The sequence below is a fragment of the Phyllobates terribilis genome, unplaced genomic scaffold, assembly GCF_046119375.1.
Source record: "Phyllobates terribilis strain yellow unplaced genomic scaffold, ASM4611937v1 Scaffold_25__1_contigs__length_18738178, whole genome shotgun sequence".
NCBI lineage: Eukaryota > Metazoa > Chordata > Amphibia > Anura > Dendrobatidae > Phyllobates > Phyllobates terribilis.
Window position 1 is genome coordinate 7,926,476 of NW_027362785.1, and position 20,416 is coordinate 7,946,891.

At 51.8% G+C, this 20,416-nt stretch overlaps 1 protein-coding gene across 1 annotated transcript in view; it reads right to left on the bottom strand.

Annotated features, from left to right (window-relative positions):
- The window catches only part of LOC141176442 (protein kinase C alpha type-like), a 169,397-nt gene that overhangs the window by 30,021 nt on the left and 118,960 nt on the right, over positions 1–20,416 (bottom strand). The window contains exons 3-4 of the mRNA XM_073660421.1: positions 10,423–10,534; positions 3,500–3,628 (exon numbers count right to left, since the gene is read on the bottom strand). Coding sequence (XP_073516522.1) covers positions 3,500–3,628; positions 10,423–10,534 — 241 coding nt within the window. The remainder of the gene's footprint in view (positions 1–3,499; positions 3,629–10,422; positions 10,535–20,416) is intronic.

Here is a 20,416-nt window from a genome sequence, read left to right on the forward strand (position 1 = left end):
TCAGTCCACCTCCTCCCTCCAGGCTCCTCTGTCCACCTCCTCCCTCCAGGCTCCTCTGTCCACCTCCTCCCTCCAGGCTCCTCTGTCCACCTCCTCCCTCCAGGCTCCTCTGTCCACCTCCTCCCTCCAGGCTCCTCTGTCCACCTCCTCCCTCCAGGCTCCTCTGTCCACCTCCTCCCTCCAGGCTCCTCTGTCCACCTCCTCCTCCCGCAGGCTCCTCTGTCCACCTCCTCCCTCCAGGCTCCTCTGTCCACCTCCTCCCTCCAGTCTCCTCTGTCCACCTCCTCCCGCAGGCTCCTCTGTCCACCTCCTCCCTCCAGTCTCCTCTGTCCACCTCCTACCTCCAGTCTCCTCTGTCCACCTCCTCCCGTAGGCTCCTCTGTCCTCCTCCTCCCGCAGACTCCTCTGTCCACCTCCTCCCGCAGGCTCCTCTGTCCACCTCCTCCCTCCAGGCTCCTCTGTCCACCTCCTCCCTCAGGCTCCTCTGTCCACCTCCTCCCTCCAGTCTCCTCTGTCCACCTCCTCCCTCCAGTCTCCTCTGTCCACCTCCTCCCTCCAGTCTCCTCTGTCCACCTCCTCCCTCCAGTCTCCTCTGTCCACCTCCTCCCTCCAGTCTCCTCTGTCCACCTCCTCCCTCCAATCTCCTCTGTCCACCTCCTCCTCCCGCAGGCTCCTCTGTCCACCTCCTCCCGTAGGCTCCTCTGTCCTCCTCCTCCCGCAGACTCCTCTGTCCACCTCCTCCCGCAGGCTCCTCTGTCCACCTCCTCCCTCCAGTCTCCTCTGTCCACCTCCTCCCGCAGGCTCCTCTGTCCACCTCCTCCCTCCAGGCTCCTATGTCCTCCTCCTCCCACAAACTCCTCTGTCCACCTCCTCCCGCAGGCTCCTCTGTCCACCTCCTCCCTCCAGGCTCCTCTGTCCACCTCCTCCCGCAGACTCCTCTGTTCACTTCCTCCCTCCAGGCTCCTCAGTCCACCTCCTCCCTCCAGGCTCCTCTGTCCACCTCCTCCCTCCAGGCTCCTCTGTCCACCTCCTCCCTCCAGGCTCCTCTGTCCACCTCCTCCCTCCAGGCTCCTCTGTCCACCTCCTCCCTCCAGGCTCCTCTGTCCACCTCCTCCCTCCAGGCTCCTCTGTCCACCTCCTCCCTCCAGGCTCCTCTGTCCACCTCCTCCCTCCAGGCTCCTCTGTCCACCTCCTCCCTCCAGGCTCCTCTGTCCACCTCCTCCCTCCAGGCTCCTCTGTCCACCTCCTCCCTCCAGGCTCCTCTGTCCACCTCCTCCCTCCAGGCTCCTCTGTCCACCTCCTCCCTCCAGGCTCCTCTGTCCACCTCCTCCCTCCAGGCTCCTCTGTCCACCTCCTCCCTCCAGGCTCCTCTGTCCACCTCCTCCCTCCAGGCTCCTCTGTCCACCTCCTCCCTCCAGGCTCCTCTGTCCACCTCCTCCCTCCAGGCTCCTCTGTCCACCTCCTCCCTCCAGGCTCCTCTGTCCACCTCCTCCCTCCAGGCTCCTCTGTCCACCTCCTCCCGCAGGCTCCTCTGTCCACCTCCTCCCTCAGGCTCCTCAGTCCACCTCCTTCCTCAGGCTCCTCAGTCCACCTCCTCCCGTAGGCTCCTCTTTCCACCTCCTCCCTCCAGTCTACTGTGTCCACCTCCTCCCGCAGGCTCCTCTGTCCACCTCCTCCCGCAGGCTCCTCTGTCCACCTCCTCCCGCAGGCTCCTCTGTCCACCTCCTCCCTCCAGGCTCCTCTGTCCACCTCCTCCCGCAGGCTCCTCTGTCCACCTCCTCCCTCCAGGCTCCTCTGTCCACCTCCTCCCGCAGGCTCCTCTGTCCTCCTCCTCCCGCAGGCTTCTCTGTCCACCTCCTCCCGCAGGCTTCTCTGTCCACCTCCTCCCGCAGGCTCCTCTGTCCACCTCCTCCCTCCAGTCTCCTCTGTCCACCTCCTCCCGCAGGCTCCTCTGTCCACCTCCTCCCTCAGGGTCCTTCTGTCCTTAGCCCACTGACTCATTAGAAGAGCTCCTCCGGTGGTCGGGATGTGAGTGACAGTGGCATACAATTATGGGGGCTGCAGAGTGTTAGTCACAGAGTAGAGGATGTTGTGAACTGCAGGAGGCCATGAGAACGCCAGGGCAGATGGAAATCAGCAGTCACCCCCCGCGGCCTCCGTCTGATAGCACCCCCCGGAGGCCGCTAATATCATCACAGCGAGGTGGCTCATTATACAGGACGTGTCTGAGGATTACCATATACCAGTCCTGCAGAGATTACATTAGCATGGCGAGGCCGGGGGAGAGAGGAGAGGAGGCCGGGGGAGCGAGGAGAAGAGGCCGGGGGAGCGAGGAGAAGAGGCCGGGGGAGCGAGGAGAAGAGGCCGGGGGAGCGAGGAGAAGAGGCCGGGGGAGCGAGGAGAAGAGGCCGGGGGAGCGAGGAGAAGAGGCCGGGGGAGAGAGGAGAAGAGGCCGGGGGAGAGAGGAGAAGAGGCCGGGGGAGCGCGGAGAAGAGGCCGGGGGAGCGCGGAGAAGAGGCCGGGGGAGCGCGGAGAAGAGGCCGGGGGAGCGCGGAGAAGAGGCCGGGGGAGCGCGGAGAAGAGGCCGGGGGAGCGCGGAGAAGAGGCCGGGGGAGCGCGGAGAAGAGGCCGGGGGAGCGCGGAGAAGAGGCCGGGGGAGAGAGGAGAAGAGGCCGGGGGAGAGATGAGAAGAGGCCGGGGGAGAGAGGAGAAGAGGCCGGGGGAGAGAGGAGAAGAGGCCGGGGGAGAGAGGAGAAGAGGCCGGGGGAGAGAGGAGAAGAGGCCGGGGGAGAGAGGAGAAGAGGCCGGGGGAGCGCGGAGAAGAGGCCGGGGGAGCGCGGAGAAGAGGCCGGGGGAGCGCGGAGAAGAGGCCGGGGGAGCGCGGAGAAGAGGCCGGGGAAGCGAGGAGAAGAGGCCGGGGGAGAGAGGAGAAGAGGCCGGGGGAGAGAGGAGAAGAGGCCGGGGGAGAGAGGAGAAGAGGCCGGGGGAGAGAGGAGAAGAGGCCGGGGGAGAGAGGAGAAGAGGCCGGGGGAGAGAGGAGAAGAGGCCGGGGGAGCGAGGAGAAGAGGCCGGGGGAGCGAGGAGAAGAGGCCGGGGGAGCGAGGAGAATTAGCAGGGGGAGTGCGGAGAGGAGGCCGGGGGAGCGCGGAGAGGAGGCCGGGGGAGCGCGGAGAGGAGGCCGGGGGAGCACGGAGAGGAGGCCGGGGGAGAGAGTAGAGGAGGCCGGGGGAGAGAGAAGAGGAGGCCGGGGGAGCGCGGAGAAGAGGCCGGGGGAGCGCGGAGAGGAGGCCGGGGGAGCGCGGAGAAGAGGCCGGGGGAGCGCGGAGAAGAGGCCGGGGGAGCGCGGAGAAGAGGCCGGGGGAGCGCGGAGAAGAGGCCGGGGGAGCGCGGAGAAGAGGCCGGGGGAGCGCGGAGAGGAGGCCGGGGGAGCGCGGAGAGGAGGCCGGGGGAGCGCGGAGAGGAGGCCGGGGGAGCCACTGACAGAGCAGCAGCCTCTCACCTAAGACATTCAGGTTTTCTCCGACCACCTCGGCCTTCAGCAGGATCCTCCCCCTCTTTTCGGTATGGTCCATTCCACACAGGCTGGGCACATTCACCACGCAGACTTTATGTACATTCATGTCACACGCTGCGGGGAACACGAGACCCGGAATCAGTAACAGCCCGCAGCACCCAGCATATCTGTATACAGGGAGCTCCCCCTAGTGGTGGCTGCAGACAGAATCTTATCATGTATCTCTGTATACAGGGAGCTCCCCCTAGTGGTGACTGCAGACAGGATCTTATCATGTATCTTTGTATACAGGGAGCTTCCCCTAGTGGTGGCTGCAGACAGGATCTTATCATGTATCTCTGTATACAGGGAGCTCCCCCTAGTGGTGGCTGCAGACAGGATCTTATCATGTATCTCTGTATACAGGGAGCTCCCCCTAGTGGGGGCGGCAGACAGGATCTTATCATGTATCTCTGTATACAGGGAGCTCCCCCTAGTGGGGGCGGCAGACAGGATCTTATCATGTATCTCTGTATACAGGGAGCTCCCCCTAGTGGTGACTGCAGACAGGATCTTATCATGTATCTCTGTATACAGGGAGCTCCCCCTAGTGGTGGCTGCAGACAGGATCTTATCATGTATCTCTGTATACAGGGAGATCCCCCTAGTGGTGGCTGCAGACAGGATCTTATCATGTATCTCTGTATACTGGGAGCTCCCCCAAGTGGTGACTGCAGACAGGATCTTATCATGTATCTCTGTATACAGGGAGCTCCCCCTAGTGGTGGCTGCAGACAGGGTCTTATCATGTATCTCTGTATACAGGGAACTCCCTCTAGTGGTGGCTGCAGACTGGATCTTATCATTTATCTCTGTATACAGGGAGCTCCCCCTAGTGGTGGCTGCAGACAGGATCTTATCATGTATCTCTGTATACAGGGAGCTCCCCCTAGTGGTGACTGCAGACAGAATCTTATCATGTATCTCTGTATACAGGGAGCTCCCCCTAGTGGTGGCTGCAGACAGGATCTTATCATGTATCTCTGTATACAGGGCGATCCCCCTAGTGGTGACTGCAGACAGGATCTTATCATGTATCTCTGTATACAGGAGCTCCCCCTAGTGGGGGCTGCAGACAGGATCTTATCATGTATCTCTGTATACAGGGAGCTCCCCCTAGTGGTGACTGCAGACAGGATCTTATCATGTATCTCTGTATACAGGGAGCTTCCCCTAGTGGTGGCTGCAGACAGGATCTTATCATGTATCTCTTTATACAGGGAGCTCCCCCTAGTGCTGGCTGCAGACAGGATCTTATCATGTATCTCTGTATACAGGGTGCTCTCCCTAGTGGTGGCTGCAGACAGGATCTTATCATGTATCTCTTTATACAGGGAGCTCCCCCTAGTGGTGGCTGCAGACAGGATCTTATCATGTATCTCTTTATACAGGGAGCTCCCCCTAGTGGTGGCTGCAGACAGGATCTTATCATGTATCTCTGTATACAGGGTGCTCCCCCTAGTGGTGACTGCAGACAGAATCTTATCATGTATCTCTGTATACAGGGAGCTCCCCCTAGTGGTGGCTGCAGACAGAAACCTATCATGTATCTCTGTATACAGGGAGCTCCCCCTAGTGGTGGCTGCAGACAGAATCTTATCATATATCTCTGTATACAGGGTGCTCTCCCTAGTGGTGGCTGCAGACAGGATCTTATCATGTATCTCTGTATACAGGGAGCTCCCCCTAGTGGTGGCTGCAGACAGAATCTTATCATGTATCTCTGTATACAGGGAGCTCCCCCTAGTGGAGGCTGCAGACAGGATCTTATCATGTATCTCTGTATACAGGGAGCTTCCCCTAGTGGTAGCTGCAGACAGAATCTTATCATGTATCTCTGTATACAGGGAGCTCCCCCTAGTGGTGACTGCAGACAGAATCTTATCATGTATCTCTGTATACAGGGAGCTCCCCCTAGTGGTGGCTGCAGACAGAATCTTATCATGTATCTCTGTATACAGGGAGCTACCCCTAGTGGTGACTGCAGACAGAATCTTATCATGTATCTCTGTATACAGGGAGCTCCCCCTAGTGGTGGTTGCAGACAGAATCTTATCATGTATCTCTGTATATAGGGAGCTCCCCCTAGTGGTGGCTGCAGGCAGGATCTTATCATGTATCTCTGTATACAGGGAGCTCCCCCTAGTGCTGGCTGCAGACAGGATCTTATCATGTATCTCTGTATACAGGGAGCTCCCCCTAGTGGTGACTGCAGACAGGATCTTATCATGTATCTCTGTATGCAGGGAGCTCCCCCTAGTGCTGGCTGCAGACAGGATCTTATCATGTATCTCTGTATGCAGGGAGCTCCCCCTAGTGCTGGCTGCAGACAGGATCTTATCATGTATCTTTGTATACAGGGAGCTCCCCCTAGTGGATGCTGCAGACAGAATCTTATCATGTATCTCTGTATACAGGGAGCTCCCCCTAGTGGATGCTGCAGACAGAATCTTATCATGTATCTCTGTATACAGGGCGCTCCCCCTAGTGCTGGCTGCAGACAGGATCTTATCATGTATCTCTGTATACAGGGAGCTCCCCCTAGTGGTGACTGCAGACAGGATCTTATCATGTATCTTTGTATACAGGGAGCTCCCCCTAGTGGGGACTGCAGACAGGATCTTATCATGTGTCTCTGTATACAGGGAACTCCCCCTAGTGGTGACTGCAGACAGGATCTTATCATGTATCTCTGTATACAGGGAGCTCCCCCTAGTGGGGGCGGCAGACAGGATCTTATCATGTATCTCTGTATACAGGGAGCTCCCCCTAGTGGTGACTGCAGACAGGATCTTATCATGTATCTCTGTATACAGGGAGCTTCCCCTAGTGGGGGCGGCAGACAGGATCTTATCATGTATCTCTGTATACAGGGAGCTCCCCCTAGTGGTGGCTGCAGACAGAATCTTATCATGTATCTCTGTATACAGGGAGCTCCCCCTAGTGGTGGCTGCAGACCGAATCTTATCATGTATCTCTGCATACAGGGAGCTCCCCCTAGTGGTGACTGCAGACAGGATCTTATCATGTATCTCTGTATACAGGGAGCTCCTCCTAGTGGTGACTGCAGACAGGATCTTATCATGTTTCTCTGTATACAGGGAGCTCCCCCTAGTGGTGACTGCAGACAGGATCTTATCATGTTTCTCTGCATACAGGGAGCTCCCCCTAGTGGTGACTGCAGACAGGATCTTATCATGTATCTCTGTATACAGGGAGCTCCCCCTAGTGGTGGCTGCAGACAGGATCTTATCATGTATCTCTGTATACAGGGAGCTCCCCCTAGTGGTGGCTGCAGACAGAATCTTATCATGTATCTCTGTATACAGGGAGCTCCCCCTAGTGGTGGCTGCAGACAGGATCTTATCATGTATCTCTGTATACAGGGAGCTCCCTCTAGTGGTGGCTGCAGACAGAATCTTATCATGTATCTCTGTATACAGGGAGCTCCCTCTAGTGGTGGCTGCAGACAGAATCTTATCATGTATCTCTGTATACAGGGAGCTCCCCCTAGTGGTGACTGCAGACAGGATCTTATCATGTATATCTGTATACAGGGAGATCCCTCTAGTGGTGGCTGCAGACAGAATCTTATCATGTATCTCTGTATACAGGGAGCTCCTCCTAGTGGTGGCTGCAGACTGGATCTTATCATGTATCTCTGTATACAGGGAGCTCCTCCTAGTGGTGGCTGCAGACTGGATCTTATCATGTATCTCTGTATACAGGGAGCTCCCCCTAGTGGTGGCTGCAGACAGGGTCTTATCATGTATCTCTGTATACTGGGAACTCCCCCTAGTGGTGGCTGCAGACTGGATCTTATCATGTATCTCTGTATACAGGGAGCTCCCCCTAGTGGTGGCTGCAGACAGGATCTTATCATGTATCTCTGTATACAGGGAGATCCCCCTAGTGGTGGCTGCAGACAGGATCTTATCATGTATCTCTGTATACTGGGAGCTCCCCCTAGTGGTGACTGCAGACAGGATCTTATCATGTATCTCTGTATACAGGGAGCTCCCCCTAGTGGTGGCTGCAGACAGGGTCTTATCATGTATCTCTGTATACAGGGAACTCCCTCTAGTGGTGGCTGCAGACAGGATCTTATCATGTATCTCTTTATACAGGGAGCTTCCCCTAGTGGTGGCTGCAGACAGGATCTTATCATGTATCTCTTTATACAGGGAGCTCCCCCTAGTGCTGGCTGCAGACAGGATCTTATCATGTATCTCTGTATACAGGGTGCTCTCCCTAGTGGTGGCTGCAGACAGGATCTTATCATGTATCTCTTTATACAGGGAGCTCCCCCTAGTGGTGGCTGCAGACAGGATCTTATCATGTATCTCTTTATACAGGGAGCTTCCCCTAGTGGTGGCTGCAGACAGGATCTTATCATGTATCTCTGTATACAGGGTGCTCCCCCTAGTGGTGACTGCAGACAGAATCTTATCATGTATCTCTGTATACAGGGAGCTCCCCCTAGTGGTGGCTGCAGACAGAAACCTATCATGTATCTCTGTATACAGGGAGCTCCCCCTAGTGGTGGCTGCAGACAGAATCTTATCATATATCTCTGTATACAGGGTGCTCTCCCTAGTGGTGGCTGCAGACAGGATCTTATCATGTATCTCTGTATACAGGGAGCTCCCCCTAGTGGTGGCTGCAGACAGAATCTTATCATGTATCTCTATATACAGGGAGCTCCCCCTAGTGGAGGCTGCAGACATGATCTTATCATGTATCTCTGTATACAGGGAGCTTCCCCTAGTGGTAGATGCAGACAGAATCTTATCATGTATCTCTGTATACAGGGAGCTCCCCCTAGTGGTGACTGCAGACAGAATCTTATCATGTATCTCTGTATACAGGGAGCTCCCCCTAGTGGTGGCTGCAGACAGAATCTTATCATGTATCTCTGTATACAGGGAGCTCCCCCTAGTGGTGACTGCAGACAGAATCTTATCATGTATCTCTGTATACAGGGAGCTCCCCCTAGTGGTGGCTGCAGACAGGATCTTATCATGTATCTCTGTATACAGGGAGCTCCCTCTAGTGGTGGCTGCAGACAGAATCTTATCATGTATCTCTGTATACAGGGAGCTCCCCCTAGTGGTGACTGCAGACAGGATCTTATCATGTATCTCTGTATACAGGGAGCTCCCCCTAGTGGTGGCTGCAGACAGGATCTTATCATGTATCTCTGTATACAGGGAGCTCCCCCTAGTGGTGGCTGCAGACAGAATCTTATCATGTATCTCTGTATACAGGGAGCTCCCCCTAGTGGTGGCTGCAGACAGGATCTTATCATGTATCTCTGTATACAGGGAGATCCCCCTAGTGGTGGCTGCAGACAGAATCTTATCATGTATCTCTGTATATAGGGAGCTCCCTCTAGTGGTGGCTGCAGACAGGGTCTTATCAAGTATCTCTGTATACAGGGAACTCCCTCTAGTGGTGACTGCAGACAGGATCTTATCATGTATCTCTGTATACAGGGAGCTCCCCCTAGTGGTGGCTGCAGACTGGATCTTATCATGTATCTCTGTATACAGGGAGCTCCCCCTAGTGGTGGCTGCAGACAGGATCTTATCATGTATCTCTGTATACAGGGTGCTCTCCCTAGTGGTGGCTGCAGACAGGATCTTATCATGTATCTCTTTATACAGGGAGCTCCCCCTAGTGGTGGCTGCAGACAGGATCTTATCATGTATCTCTTTATACAGGGAGCTCCCCCTAGTGGTGGCTGCAGACAGGATCTTATCATGTATCTCTTTATACAGGGAGCTCCCCCTAGTGGTGACTGCAGACAGGATCTTATCATGTATCTCTTTATACAGGGAGCTTCCCCTAGTGGTGGCTGCAGACAGGATCTTATCATGTATCTCTGTATACAGGGAGCTCCCCCTAGTGGTGGCTGCAGACAGGATCTTATCATGTATCTCTGTTTACAGGAAGCGCCCCCTAGTGGTGGCTGCAGACACAATCTTATCATGTATCTCTGTATACAGGGAGCTCCCCCTAGTGGAGGCTGCAGACAGGATCTTATCATGTATCTCTGTATACAGGGAGCTTCCCCTAGTGGTAGCTGCAGACAGAATCTTATCATGTATCTCTGTATACAGGGAGCTCCCCCTAGTGGTGACTGCAGACAGAATCTTATCATGTATCTCTGTATACAGGGAGCTCCCCCTAGTGGTGGCTGCAGACAGAATCTTATCATGTATCTCTGTATACAGGGAGCTCCCCCTAGTGGTGACTGCAGACAGAATCTTATCATGTATCTCTGTATACAGGGAGCTCCCCCTAGTGGTGGTTGCAGACAGAATCTTATCATGTATCTCTGTATATAGGGAGCTCCCCCTAGTGGTGGCTGCAGGCAGGATCTTATCATGTATCTCTGTATACAGGGTGCTCCCCCTAGTGGTGGCTGCAGACAGGATCTTATCATGTATCTCTGTATACAGGGAGCTCCCCCTAGTGCTGGCTGCAGACAGGATCTTATCATGTATCTCTGTATACAGGGAGCTCCCCCTAGTGGATGCTGCAGACAGGATCTTATCATGTATCTCTGTATACAGGGAGCTCCCCCTAGTGCTGGCTGCAGACAGGATATTATCATGTATCTCTGTATACAGGGAGCTCCCCCTAGTGGTGGCTGCAGACAGGATCTTATCATGTACCTCTGTATACAGGGAGCTCCCCCTAGTGTTAGACATTTGTGTAGTGCAGGCGTGGCTGGCGTCTACAATAAAAGACTTGCTGCTGAGGTTTTGTTACAATGTACCAGTCTGGAGTGTAAGGTTTCCTGCAGTGACACTTGGTATCACCGGCGCCCCCTACAGGCAGCAGGCCATACTGCAGGCACTTACTCTCGCACTTCATGCCCTGGTGGATCAGCCCGTACAGCAGCGAGCCGCAGTGGTCGCAGAACGTCGGGCTCCCATACGTGTGGATCTTGAACTTGTGCTTACTCCGGGGGTCCTGCGGACACAGAACACGAGAGTGGCATTAGTGTGGCATGGACCACCGTACACACACTGCACATTCATACAGGAAAAAGGAAACAGTCAGCAAGGTGGAAAATGCAAAAATCAATGAAGCTTCATGCAGCCACTCAAGGGTTCGGGGCAGCGGGGGACCCCCGATAGGTGGCATATAGGTTATCAGACGTGGGCAGTGAGAGCAGAGCGTTCCCCATACATGACGACCACTGGTAAGGTGACCCCAATGATGGCGCAGAGACGTTCATGCGCTACGCCGCGGCACCGCTCGGCAGCACCGCTCGGAAGCGCCGCTCAGCAGCACCGCTCGGCAGCACCGCTCGGAAGCGCCGCTCGGAAGCACCGCTCGAAGGAACCGCTCGGAAGCATAGCTCAACAGCACCGCTAAAAAGCACTGCTAGCAAGCATCGCTCAGCAGCACCGCTCGGTAGCGCCTCCTGTCACAAGCCAAGGGAATTAATTGGCTACAAAAAGCCGGCACCCGCAGAACGCCAGCAACCAGAAGTCACCTGAGGACACCGCCCCCTGCTGGTCAGAGATATGAGACGTGGCCTGTATTATGGGTGGAGCAGCCCCCAAGGACGACCCCGCCACTCTCCGCACCCAACGGTCCAGCACCGAGGGCCACAGGGTCCGCACATACAGGGACCGCCACATGACATCACCCGCATATGGGACTGCTGGGAGTTGTAGTGTCAACCGCAGAGGCACAGGCTGCAGACATGAGACTCAAGGCTCAGCAGACAGTATCACACAGGATAGGATTAGATACACGGCTCAGCAGACAGTATCACACAGGAGAGGATTAGATACACGGCTCAGCAGACAGTATCACACAGGAGAGGATTAGATACACGGCTCAGCAGTCAGTATCACACAGGAGAGGATTAGATACACGGCTCAGCAGACAGTATCACACAGGATAGGATTAGATACACGGCTCAGCAGACAGTATCACACAGGAGAGGATTAGATACACGGCTCAGCAGACAATATCACACAGGAGAGGATTAGATACACGGCTCAGCAGACAGTATCACACAGGATAGGATTAGATACACGGGTCAGCAGTCAGTATCACACAGGAGAGGATTAGATACAAGGCTCAGCAGACAGTATCACACAGGAGAGGATTAGATACACAGCTCAGCAGACAGTATCACACAGGATAGGATTAGATACACGGCTCAGCAGTCAGTATCACACAGGAGAGGATTAGATACACGGCTCAGCAGACAGTATCACACAGGAGAGGATTAGATACACGGCTCAGCAGTCAGTATCACACAGGAGAGGATTAGATACACGGCTCAGCAGACAGTATCACACAGGATAGGATTAGATACACGGCTCAGCAGACAGTATCACACAGGAGAGGATTAGATACACGGCTCAGCAGACAGTATCACACAGGATAGGATTAGATACACTGCTCAGCAATCAGTATCACACAGGAGAGGATCAGATACACGGCTCAGCAGTCAGTATCACACAGGATAGGATTAGATACACAGCTCAGCAGACAGTATCACACAGGATAGGATTAGATACACGGCTCAGTAGTCAGTATCACACAGGAGAGGATTAGATACACGGCTCAGTAGTCAGTATCACACAGGAGAGGATTAGATACACGGCTCAGCAGACAGTATCACACAGGATAGGATTAGATACACGGCTCAGCAGTATCACACAGGAGAGGATTAGATACACAGCTCAGCAGTCATTATCACACAGGATAGGATTAGATACACAGCTCAGCAGTCAGTATCACACAGGAGAGGATTAGATACACAGCTCAGCAGACAGTATCACACAGGATAGGATTAGATACACGGCTCAGCAGTCAGTATCACACAGGAGAGGATTAGATACACGGCTCAGCAGTATCACACAGGATGGGATTAGATACACAGCTCAGCAGTCAGTATCACACAGGATAGGATTAGATACACGGCTCAGCAGACAGTATCACATAGGATAGGATTAGATACACTGCTCAGCAATCAGTATCACACAGGAGAGGATCAGATACACGGCTCAGCAGTCAGTATCACACAGGATAGGATTAGATACACAGCTCAGCAGACAGTATCACACAGGATAGGATTAGATACACGGCTCAGTAGTCAGTATCACACAGGAGAGGATTAGATACACGGCTCAGTAGTCAGTATCACACAGGAGAGGATTAGATACACGGCTCAGCAGACAGTATCACACAGGAGAGGATTAGATACACGGCTCAGCAGACAGTATCACACAGGAGAGGATTAGATACACGGCTCAGCAGACAGTATCACACAGGAGAGGATTAGATACACGGCTCAGCAGACAGTATCACACAGGAGAGGATTAGATACACGGCTCAGCAGGCAGTATCACACAGGATAGGATTAGATACACGGCTCAGCAGACAGTATCACACAGGAGAGGATTAGATACACGGCTCAGCAGACAGTATCACACAGGAGAGGATTAGATACACTGCTCAGCAGACAGTATCACACAGGATAGGATTAGATACACGGCTCAGCAGACAGTATCACACAGGATAGGATTAGATACACGGCTCAGCAGACAGTATCACACAGGATAGGATTAGATACACTGATCAGCAGACAGTATCACACAGGATAGGATTAGATACACGGCTCAGCAGACAGTATCACACAGGATAGGATTAGATACACGGCTCAGCAGACAGTATCACACAGGATAGGATTAGATACACGGCTCAGCAGTCAGTATCACACAGGAGAGGATTAGATACACGGCTCAGCAGACAGTATCACACAGGAGAGGATTAGATACACGGCTCAGCAGACAGTATCACACAGGATAGGATTAGATACACGGCTCAGCAGACAGTATCACACAGGATAGGATTAGATACACGGCTCAGCAGTCAGTATCACACAGGAGAGGATTAGATACACGGCTCAGCAGACAGTATCACACAGGAGAGGATTAGATACACGGCTCAGCAGTCAGTATCACACAGGAGAGGATTAGATACACGGCTCAGCAGACAGTATCACACAGGATAGGATTAGATACACGGCTCAGCAGACAGTATCACACAGGAGAGGATTAGATACACGGCTCAGCAGACAGTATCACACAGGATAGGATTAGATACACAGCTCAGCAGACAGTATCACACAGGATAGGATTAGATACACAGCTCAGCAGACAGTATCACACAGGATAGGATTAGATACACAGCTCAGCAGACAGTATCACACAGGATAGGATTAGATACACAGCTCAGCAGACGGTATCACACAGGATAGGATTAGATACACAGCTCAGCAGACAGTATCACACAGGATAGGATTAGATACACGGCTCAGCAGACAGTATCACGCAGGATAGGATTAGATACACGGCTCAGCAGACACTATCACACAGGAGAGGATTAGATACACGGCTCAGCAGACAGTATCACACAGGAGAGGATTAGATACACGGCTCAGCAGACAGTATCACACAGGATAGGATTAGATACACGGCTCAGCAGACAGTATCACGCAGGATAGGATTAGATACACAGCTCAGCAGACAGTATCACACAGGATAGGATTAGATACACGGCTCAGCAGACAGTATCACACAGGAGAGGATTAGATACACGGCTCAGCAGACAGTATCACACCTGAGAGGATTAGATACACGGCTCAGCAGACAGTATCACACAGGATAGGATTAGATACACGGCTCAGCAGACAGTATCACACAGGATAGGATTAGATACACGGCTCAGCAGTCAGTATCACACAGGATAGGATTAGATACACAGCTCAGCAGACAGTATCACACAGGATAGGATTAGATACACGGCTCAGCAGACAGTATCACACAGGAGAGGATTAGATACACAGCTCAGCAGACAGTATCACACAGGAGAGGATTAGATACACAGCTCAGCAGACAGTATCACACAGGATAGGATTAGATACACGGCTCAGCAGACAGTATCACACAGGAGAGGATTAGATACACGGCTCAGCAGTCAGTATCACACAGGAGAGGATTAGATACACGGCTCAGCAGACAGTATCACACAGGAGAGGATTAGATACACGGCTCAGCAGACAGTATCACACAGGATAGGATTAGATACACGGCTCAGCAGACAGTATCACACAGGATAGGATTAGATACACGGCACAGCAGTCAGTATCACACAGGAGAGGATTAGATACACGGCTCAGCAGTCAGTATCACACAGGAGAGGATTAGATACACAGCTCAGCAGACAGTATCACACAGGATAGGATTAGATACACGGCACAGCAGTCAGTATCACACAGGAGAGGATTAGATACACGGCTCAGCAGTCAGTATCACACAGGAGAGGATTAGATACACGGCTCAGCAGACAGTATCACACAGGATAGGATTAGATACACGGCTCAGCAGACAGTATCACACAGGAGAGGATTAGATACACGGCTCAGCAGACAGTATCACACAGGAGAGGATTAGATACACGGCTCAGCAGACAGTATCACACAGGATAGGATTAGATACACAGCTCAGCAGTCAGTATCACACAGGAGAGGATTAGATACACGGCTCAGCAGACAGTATCACACAGGAGAGGATTAGATACACGGCTCAGCAGACAGTATCACACAGGATAGGATTAGATACACAGCTCAGCAGACAGTATCACACAGGATAGGATTAGATACACAGCTCAGCAGACAGTATCACACAGGATAGGATTAGATACACAGCTCAGCAATCAGTATCACACAGGATAGGATTAGATACACGGCTCAGCAGTCAGTATCACACAGGAGAGGATTAGATACACGGCGCAGCAGTCAGTATCACACAGGATAGGATTAGATACACGGCTCAGCAAACAGTATCACACAGGAGAGGATTAGATGCACGGCTCAGCAGACAGTATCACACAGGAGAGGATTAGATACACGGCTCAGCAGTCAGTATCACACAGGATAGGATTAGATACACGGCTCAGCAGTCAGTATCACACAGGATAGGATTAGATACACGGCTCAGCAGACAGTATCACACAGGATAGGATTAGATACACGGCTCAGCAGTCAGTATCACACAGGATAGGATTAGATACACGGCTCAGCAGACAGTATCACACAGGATAGGATTAGATACACGGCTCAGCAGACAGTATCACACAGGAGAAGATTAGATACACGGCTCAGCAGACAGTATCACACAGGAGAGGATTAGATACACGGCTCAGCAGTCAGTATCACAATAGATAGGATTAGATACACGGCTCAGCAGACAGTATCACACAGGAGAGGATTAGATACACAGCTCAGCAAACAGTATCACACAGGAGAGGATTAGATACACGGCTCAGCAGTCAGTATCACACAGGAGAGGATTAGATACACGGCTCAGCAGTCAGTATCACACAGGAGAGGATTAGATACACGGCTCAGCAGACAGTATCACACAGGAGAGGATTAGATACACGGCTCAGCAGTCAGTATCACACAGGAGAGGATTAGATACACGGCTCAGCAGTCAGTATCACACAGGAGAGGATTAGATACACAGCTCAGCAGACAGTATCACACAGGATAGGATTAGATACACGGCTCAGCAGACAGTATCACACAGGATAGGATTAGATACACGGCTCAGCAGTCAGTATCACACAGGATAGGATTAGATACACGGCTCAGCAGTCAGTATCACACAGGAGAGGATTAGATACACGGCTCAGCAGACAGTATCACACAGGATAGGATTAGATACACGGCTCAGCAGACAGTATCACACAGGAGAGGATTAGATACACGGCTCAGCAGACAGTATCACACAGGATAGGATTAGATACACGGCTCAGCAGACAGTATCACACAGAATAGGATTAGATACACGGCTCAGCAGACAGTATCACACAGGAGAGGATTAGATACACAGCTCAGCAGACAGTATCACACAGGAGAGGATTAGATACACAGCTCAGCAGACAGTATCACACAGGAGAGGATTAGATACACGGCTCAGCAGACAGTATCACACAGGAGAGGATTAGATACACGGCTCAGCAGACAGTATCACACATAATAGGATTAGATACACGGCTCAGCAGACAGTATCACACAGGATAGGATTAGATACGCGGCTCAGCAGACAGTATCACACAGGATAGGATTAGATACACTGCTCAGCAGACAGTATCACACAGGAGAGGATTAGATACACGGCTCAGCAGTCAGTATCACACAGGAGAGGATTAGATACACGGCTCAGCAGTCAGTATCACACAGGATAGGATTAGATACACGGCTCAGCAGACAGTATCACACAGGATAGGATTAGATACACAGCTCAGCAGTCAGTATCACACAGGATAGGATTAGATACACGGCTCAGCAGACAGTATCACACAGGAGAGGATTAGATACACGGCTCAGCAGACAGTATCACACAGGATAGGATTAGATACACGGCTCAGCAGACAGTATCACACAGGATAGGATTAGATACACTGCTCAGCAGTCAGTATCACACAGGATAGGATTAGATACACTGCTCAGCAGACAGTATCACATAGGAGAGGATTAGATACACGGCTCAGCAGACAGTATCACACAGGAGAGGATTAGATACACGGCTCAGCAGACAGTATCACACAGGATAGGATTAGATACACAGCTCAGCAGTCAGTATCACACAGGAGAGGATTAGATACACGGCTCAGCAGTCAGTATCACACAGGATAGGATTAGATACACGGCTCAGCAGACAGTATCACACAGGATAGGATTAGATACACAGCTCAGCAGACAGTATCACACAGGAGAGGATTAGATACACGGCTCAGCAGACAGTATCACACAGGAGAGGATTAGATACACGGCTCAGCAGTCAGTATCACACAGGAGAGGATTAGATACACGGCTCAGCAGACAGTATCACACAGGATAGGATTAGATACACGGCTCAGCAGACAGTATCACACAGGATAGGATTAGATACACTGCTCAGCAGACAGTATCACACAGGATAGGATTAGATACATGGCTCAGCAGACAGTATCACACAGGATAGGATTAGATACACAGCTCAGCAGACAGTATCACACAGGATAGGATTAGATACACTGCTCAGCAGTCAGTATCACACAGGATAGGATTAGATACACTGCTCAGCAGACAGTATCACACAGGAGAGGATTAGATACACGGCTCAGCAGACAGTATCACACAGGATAGGATTAGATACACGGCTCAGCAGTCAGTATCACACAGGAGAGGATTAGATACACGGCTCAGCAGACAGTATCACACAGAAGAGGATTAGATACACGGCTCAGCAGTCAGTATCACACAGGAGAGGATTAGATACACGGCTCAGCAGACAGTATCACACAGGAGAGGATTAGATACACGGCTCAGCAGACAGTATCACACAGGATAGGATTAGATACACGGCTCAGCAGACAGTATCACACAGGATAGGATTAGATACACGGCTCAGCAGACAGTATCACACAGGATAGGATTAGATACACGGCTCAGCAGTCAGTATCACACAGGAGAGGATTAGATACACGGCTCAGCAGACAGTATCACACAGGATAGGATTAGATACACGTCTCAGCAGTCAGTATCACACAGGATAGGATTAGATACACTGCTCAGCAGACAGTATCACACAGGATAGGATTAGATACACGGCTCAGCAGACAGTATCACACAGGAGAGGATTAGATACACGGCTCAGCAGACAGTATCACACAGGAGAGGATTAGATACACGGCTCAGCAGACAGTATCACACAGGATAGGATTAGATACACGGCTCAGCAGACAGTATCACACAGGATAGGATTAGATACACGGCTCAGCAGACAGTATCACACAGGATAGGATTAGATACACGGCTCAGCAGACAGTGTCACACAGGATAGGATTAGATACACTGCTCAGCAGACAGTATCACACAGGAGAGGATTAGATACACGGCTCAGCAGACAGTATCACACAGGAGAGGATTAGATACACGGCTCAGCAGACAGTATCACACAGGAGAGGATTAGATACACAGCTCAGCAGACAGTATCACACAGGATAGGATTAGATACACAGCTCAGCAGACAGTATCACACAGGATAGGATTAGATACACTGCTCAGCAGTCAGTATCACACAGGATAGGATTAGATACACTGCTCAGCAGACAGTATCACACAGGAGAGGATTAGATACACGGCTCAGCAGACAGTATCACACAGGATAGGATTAGATACACGGCTCAGCAGACAGTATCACACAGGATAGGATTAGATACACGGCTCAGCAGTCAGTATCACACAGGAGAGGATTAGATACACGGCTCAGCGGACAGTATCACACAGGATAGGATTAGATACACGGCTCAGCAGTCAGTATCACACAGGATAGGATTAGATACACGGCTCAGCAGACAGTATCACACAGGATAGGATTAGATACACGGCTCAGCAGACAGTATCACACAGGATAGGATTAGATACACGGCTCAGCAGACAGTATCACACAGGAGAGGATTAGATACACGGCTCAGCAGACAGTATCACACAGGAGAGGATTAGATACACGGCTCAGCAGACAGTATCACACAGGAGAGGATTAGATACACGGCTCAGCAGTCAGTATCACACAGGAGAGGATTAGATACACGGCTCAGCAGACAGTATCACACAGGATAGGATTAGATACACTGCTCAGCAGACAGTATCACACAGGAGAGGATTAGATACACGGCTCAGCAGACAGTATCACACAGGATAGGATTAGATACACGGCTCAGCAGACAGTATCACACAGGATAGGATTAGATACACGGCTCAGCAGACAGTATCACACAGGAGAGGATTAGATACACGGCTCAGCAGACAGTATCACACAGGAGAGGATTAGATACACGGCTCAGCAGACAGTATCACACAGGATAGGATTAGATACACGGCTCAGCAGACAGTATCACACAGGATAGGATTAGATACACAGCTCAGCAGACAGTATCACACAGGATAGGATTAGATACACGGCTCAGCAGACAGTATCACACAGGATAGGATTAGATACACTGCTCAGCAGACAGTATCACACAGGAGAGGATTAGATACACGGCTCAGCAGACAGTATCACACAGGATAGGATTAGATACACGGCTCAGCAGACAGTATCACACAGGATAGGATTAGATACACGGCTCAGCAGACAGTATCACACAGGATAGGATTAGATACACGGCTCAGCAGACAGTATCACACAGGAGAGGATTAGATACACGGCTCAGCAGACAGTATCACACAGGATAGGATTAGATACAAGGCTCAGCAGACAGTATCACACAGGAGAGGATTAGATACACGGCTCAGCAGTCAGTATCACACAGGATAGGATTAGATACACGGCTCAGCAGACAGTATCACACAGGAGAGGATTAGATACACGGCTCAGCAGACAGTATCACACAGGATAGGATTAGATACACGGCTCAACAGACAGTATCACACAGGAGAGGATTAGATACACGGCTCAGCAGACAGTATCACACAGGAGAGGATTAGATACACGGCTCAGCAGACAGTATCACACAGGAGAGGATTAGATACACGGCTCAGCAGACAGTATCACACAGGATAGGATTAGATACACGGCTCAGCAGACAGTATCACACAGGATAGGATTAGATACACGGCTCAGCAGACAGTATCACACAGGAGAGGATTAGATACACGGCTCAGCAGTCAGTATCACACAGGATAGGATTAGATACACGGCTCAGCAGACAGTATCACACAGGAGAGGATTAGATACACTGCTCAGCAGACAGTATCACACAGGAGAGGATTAG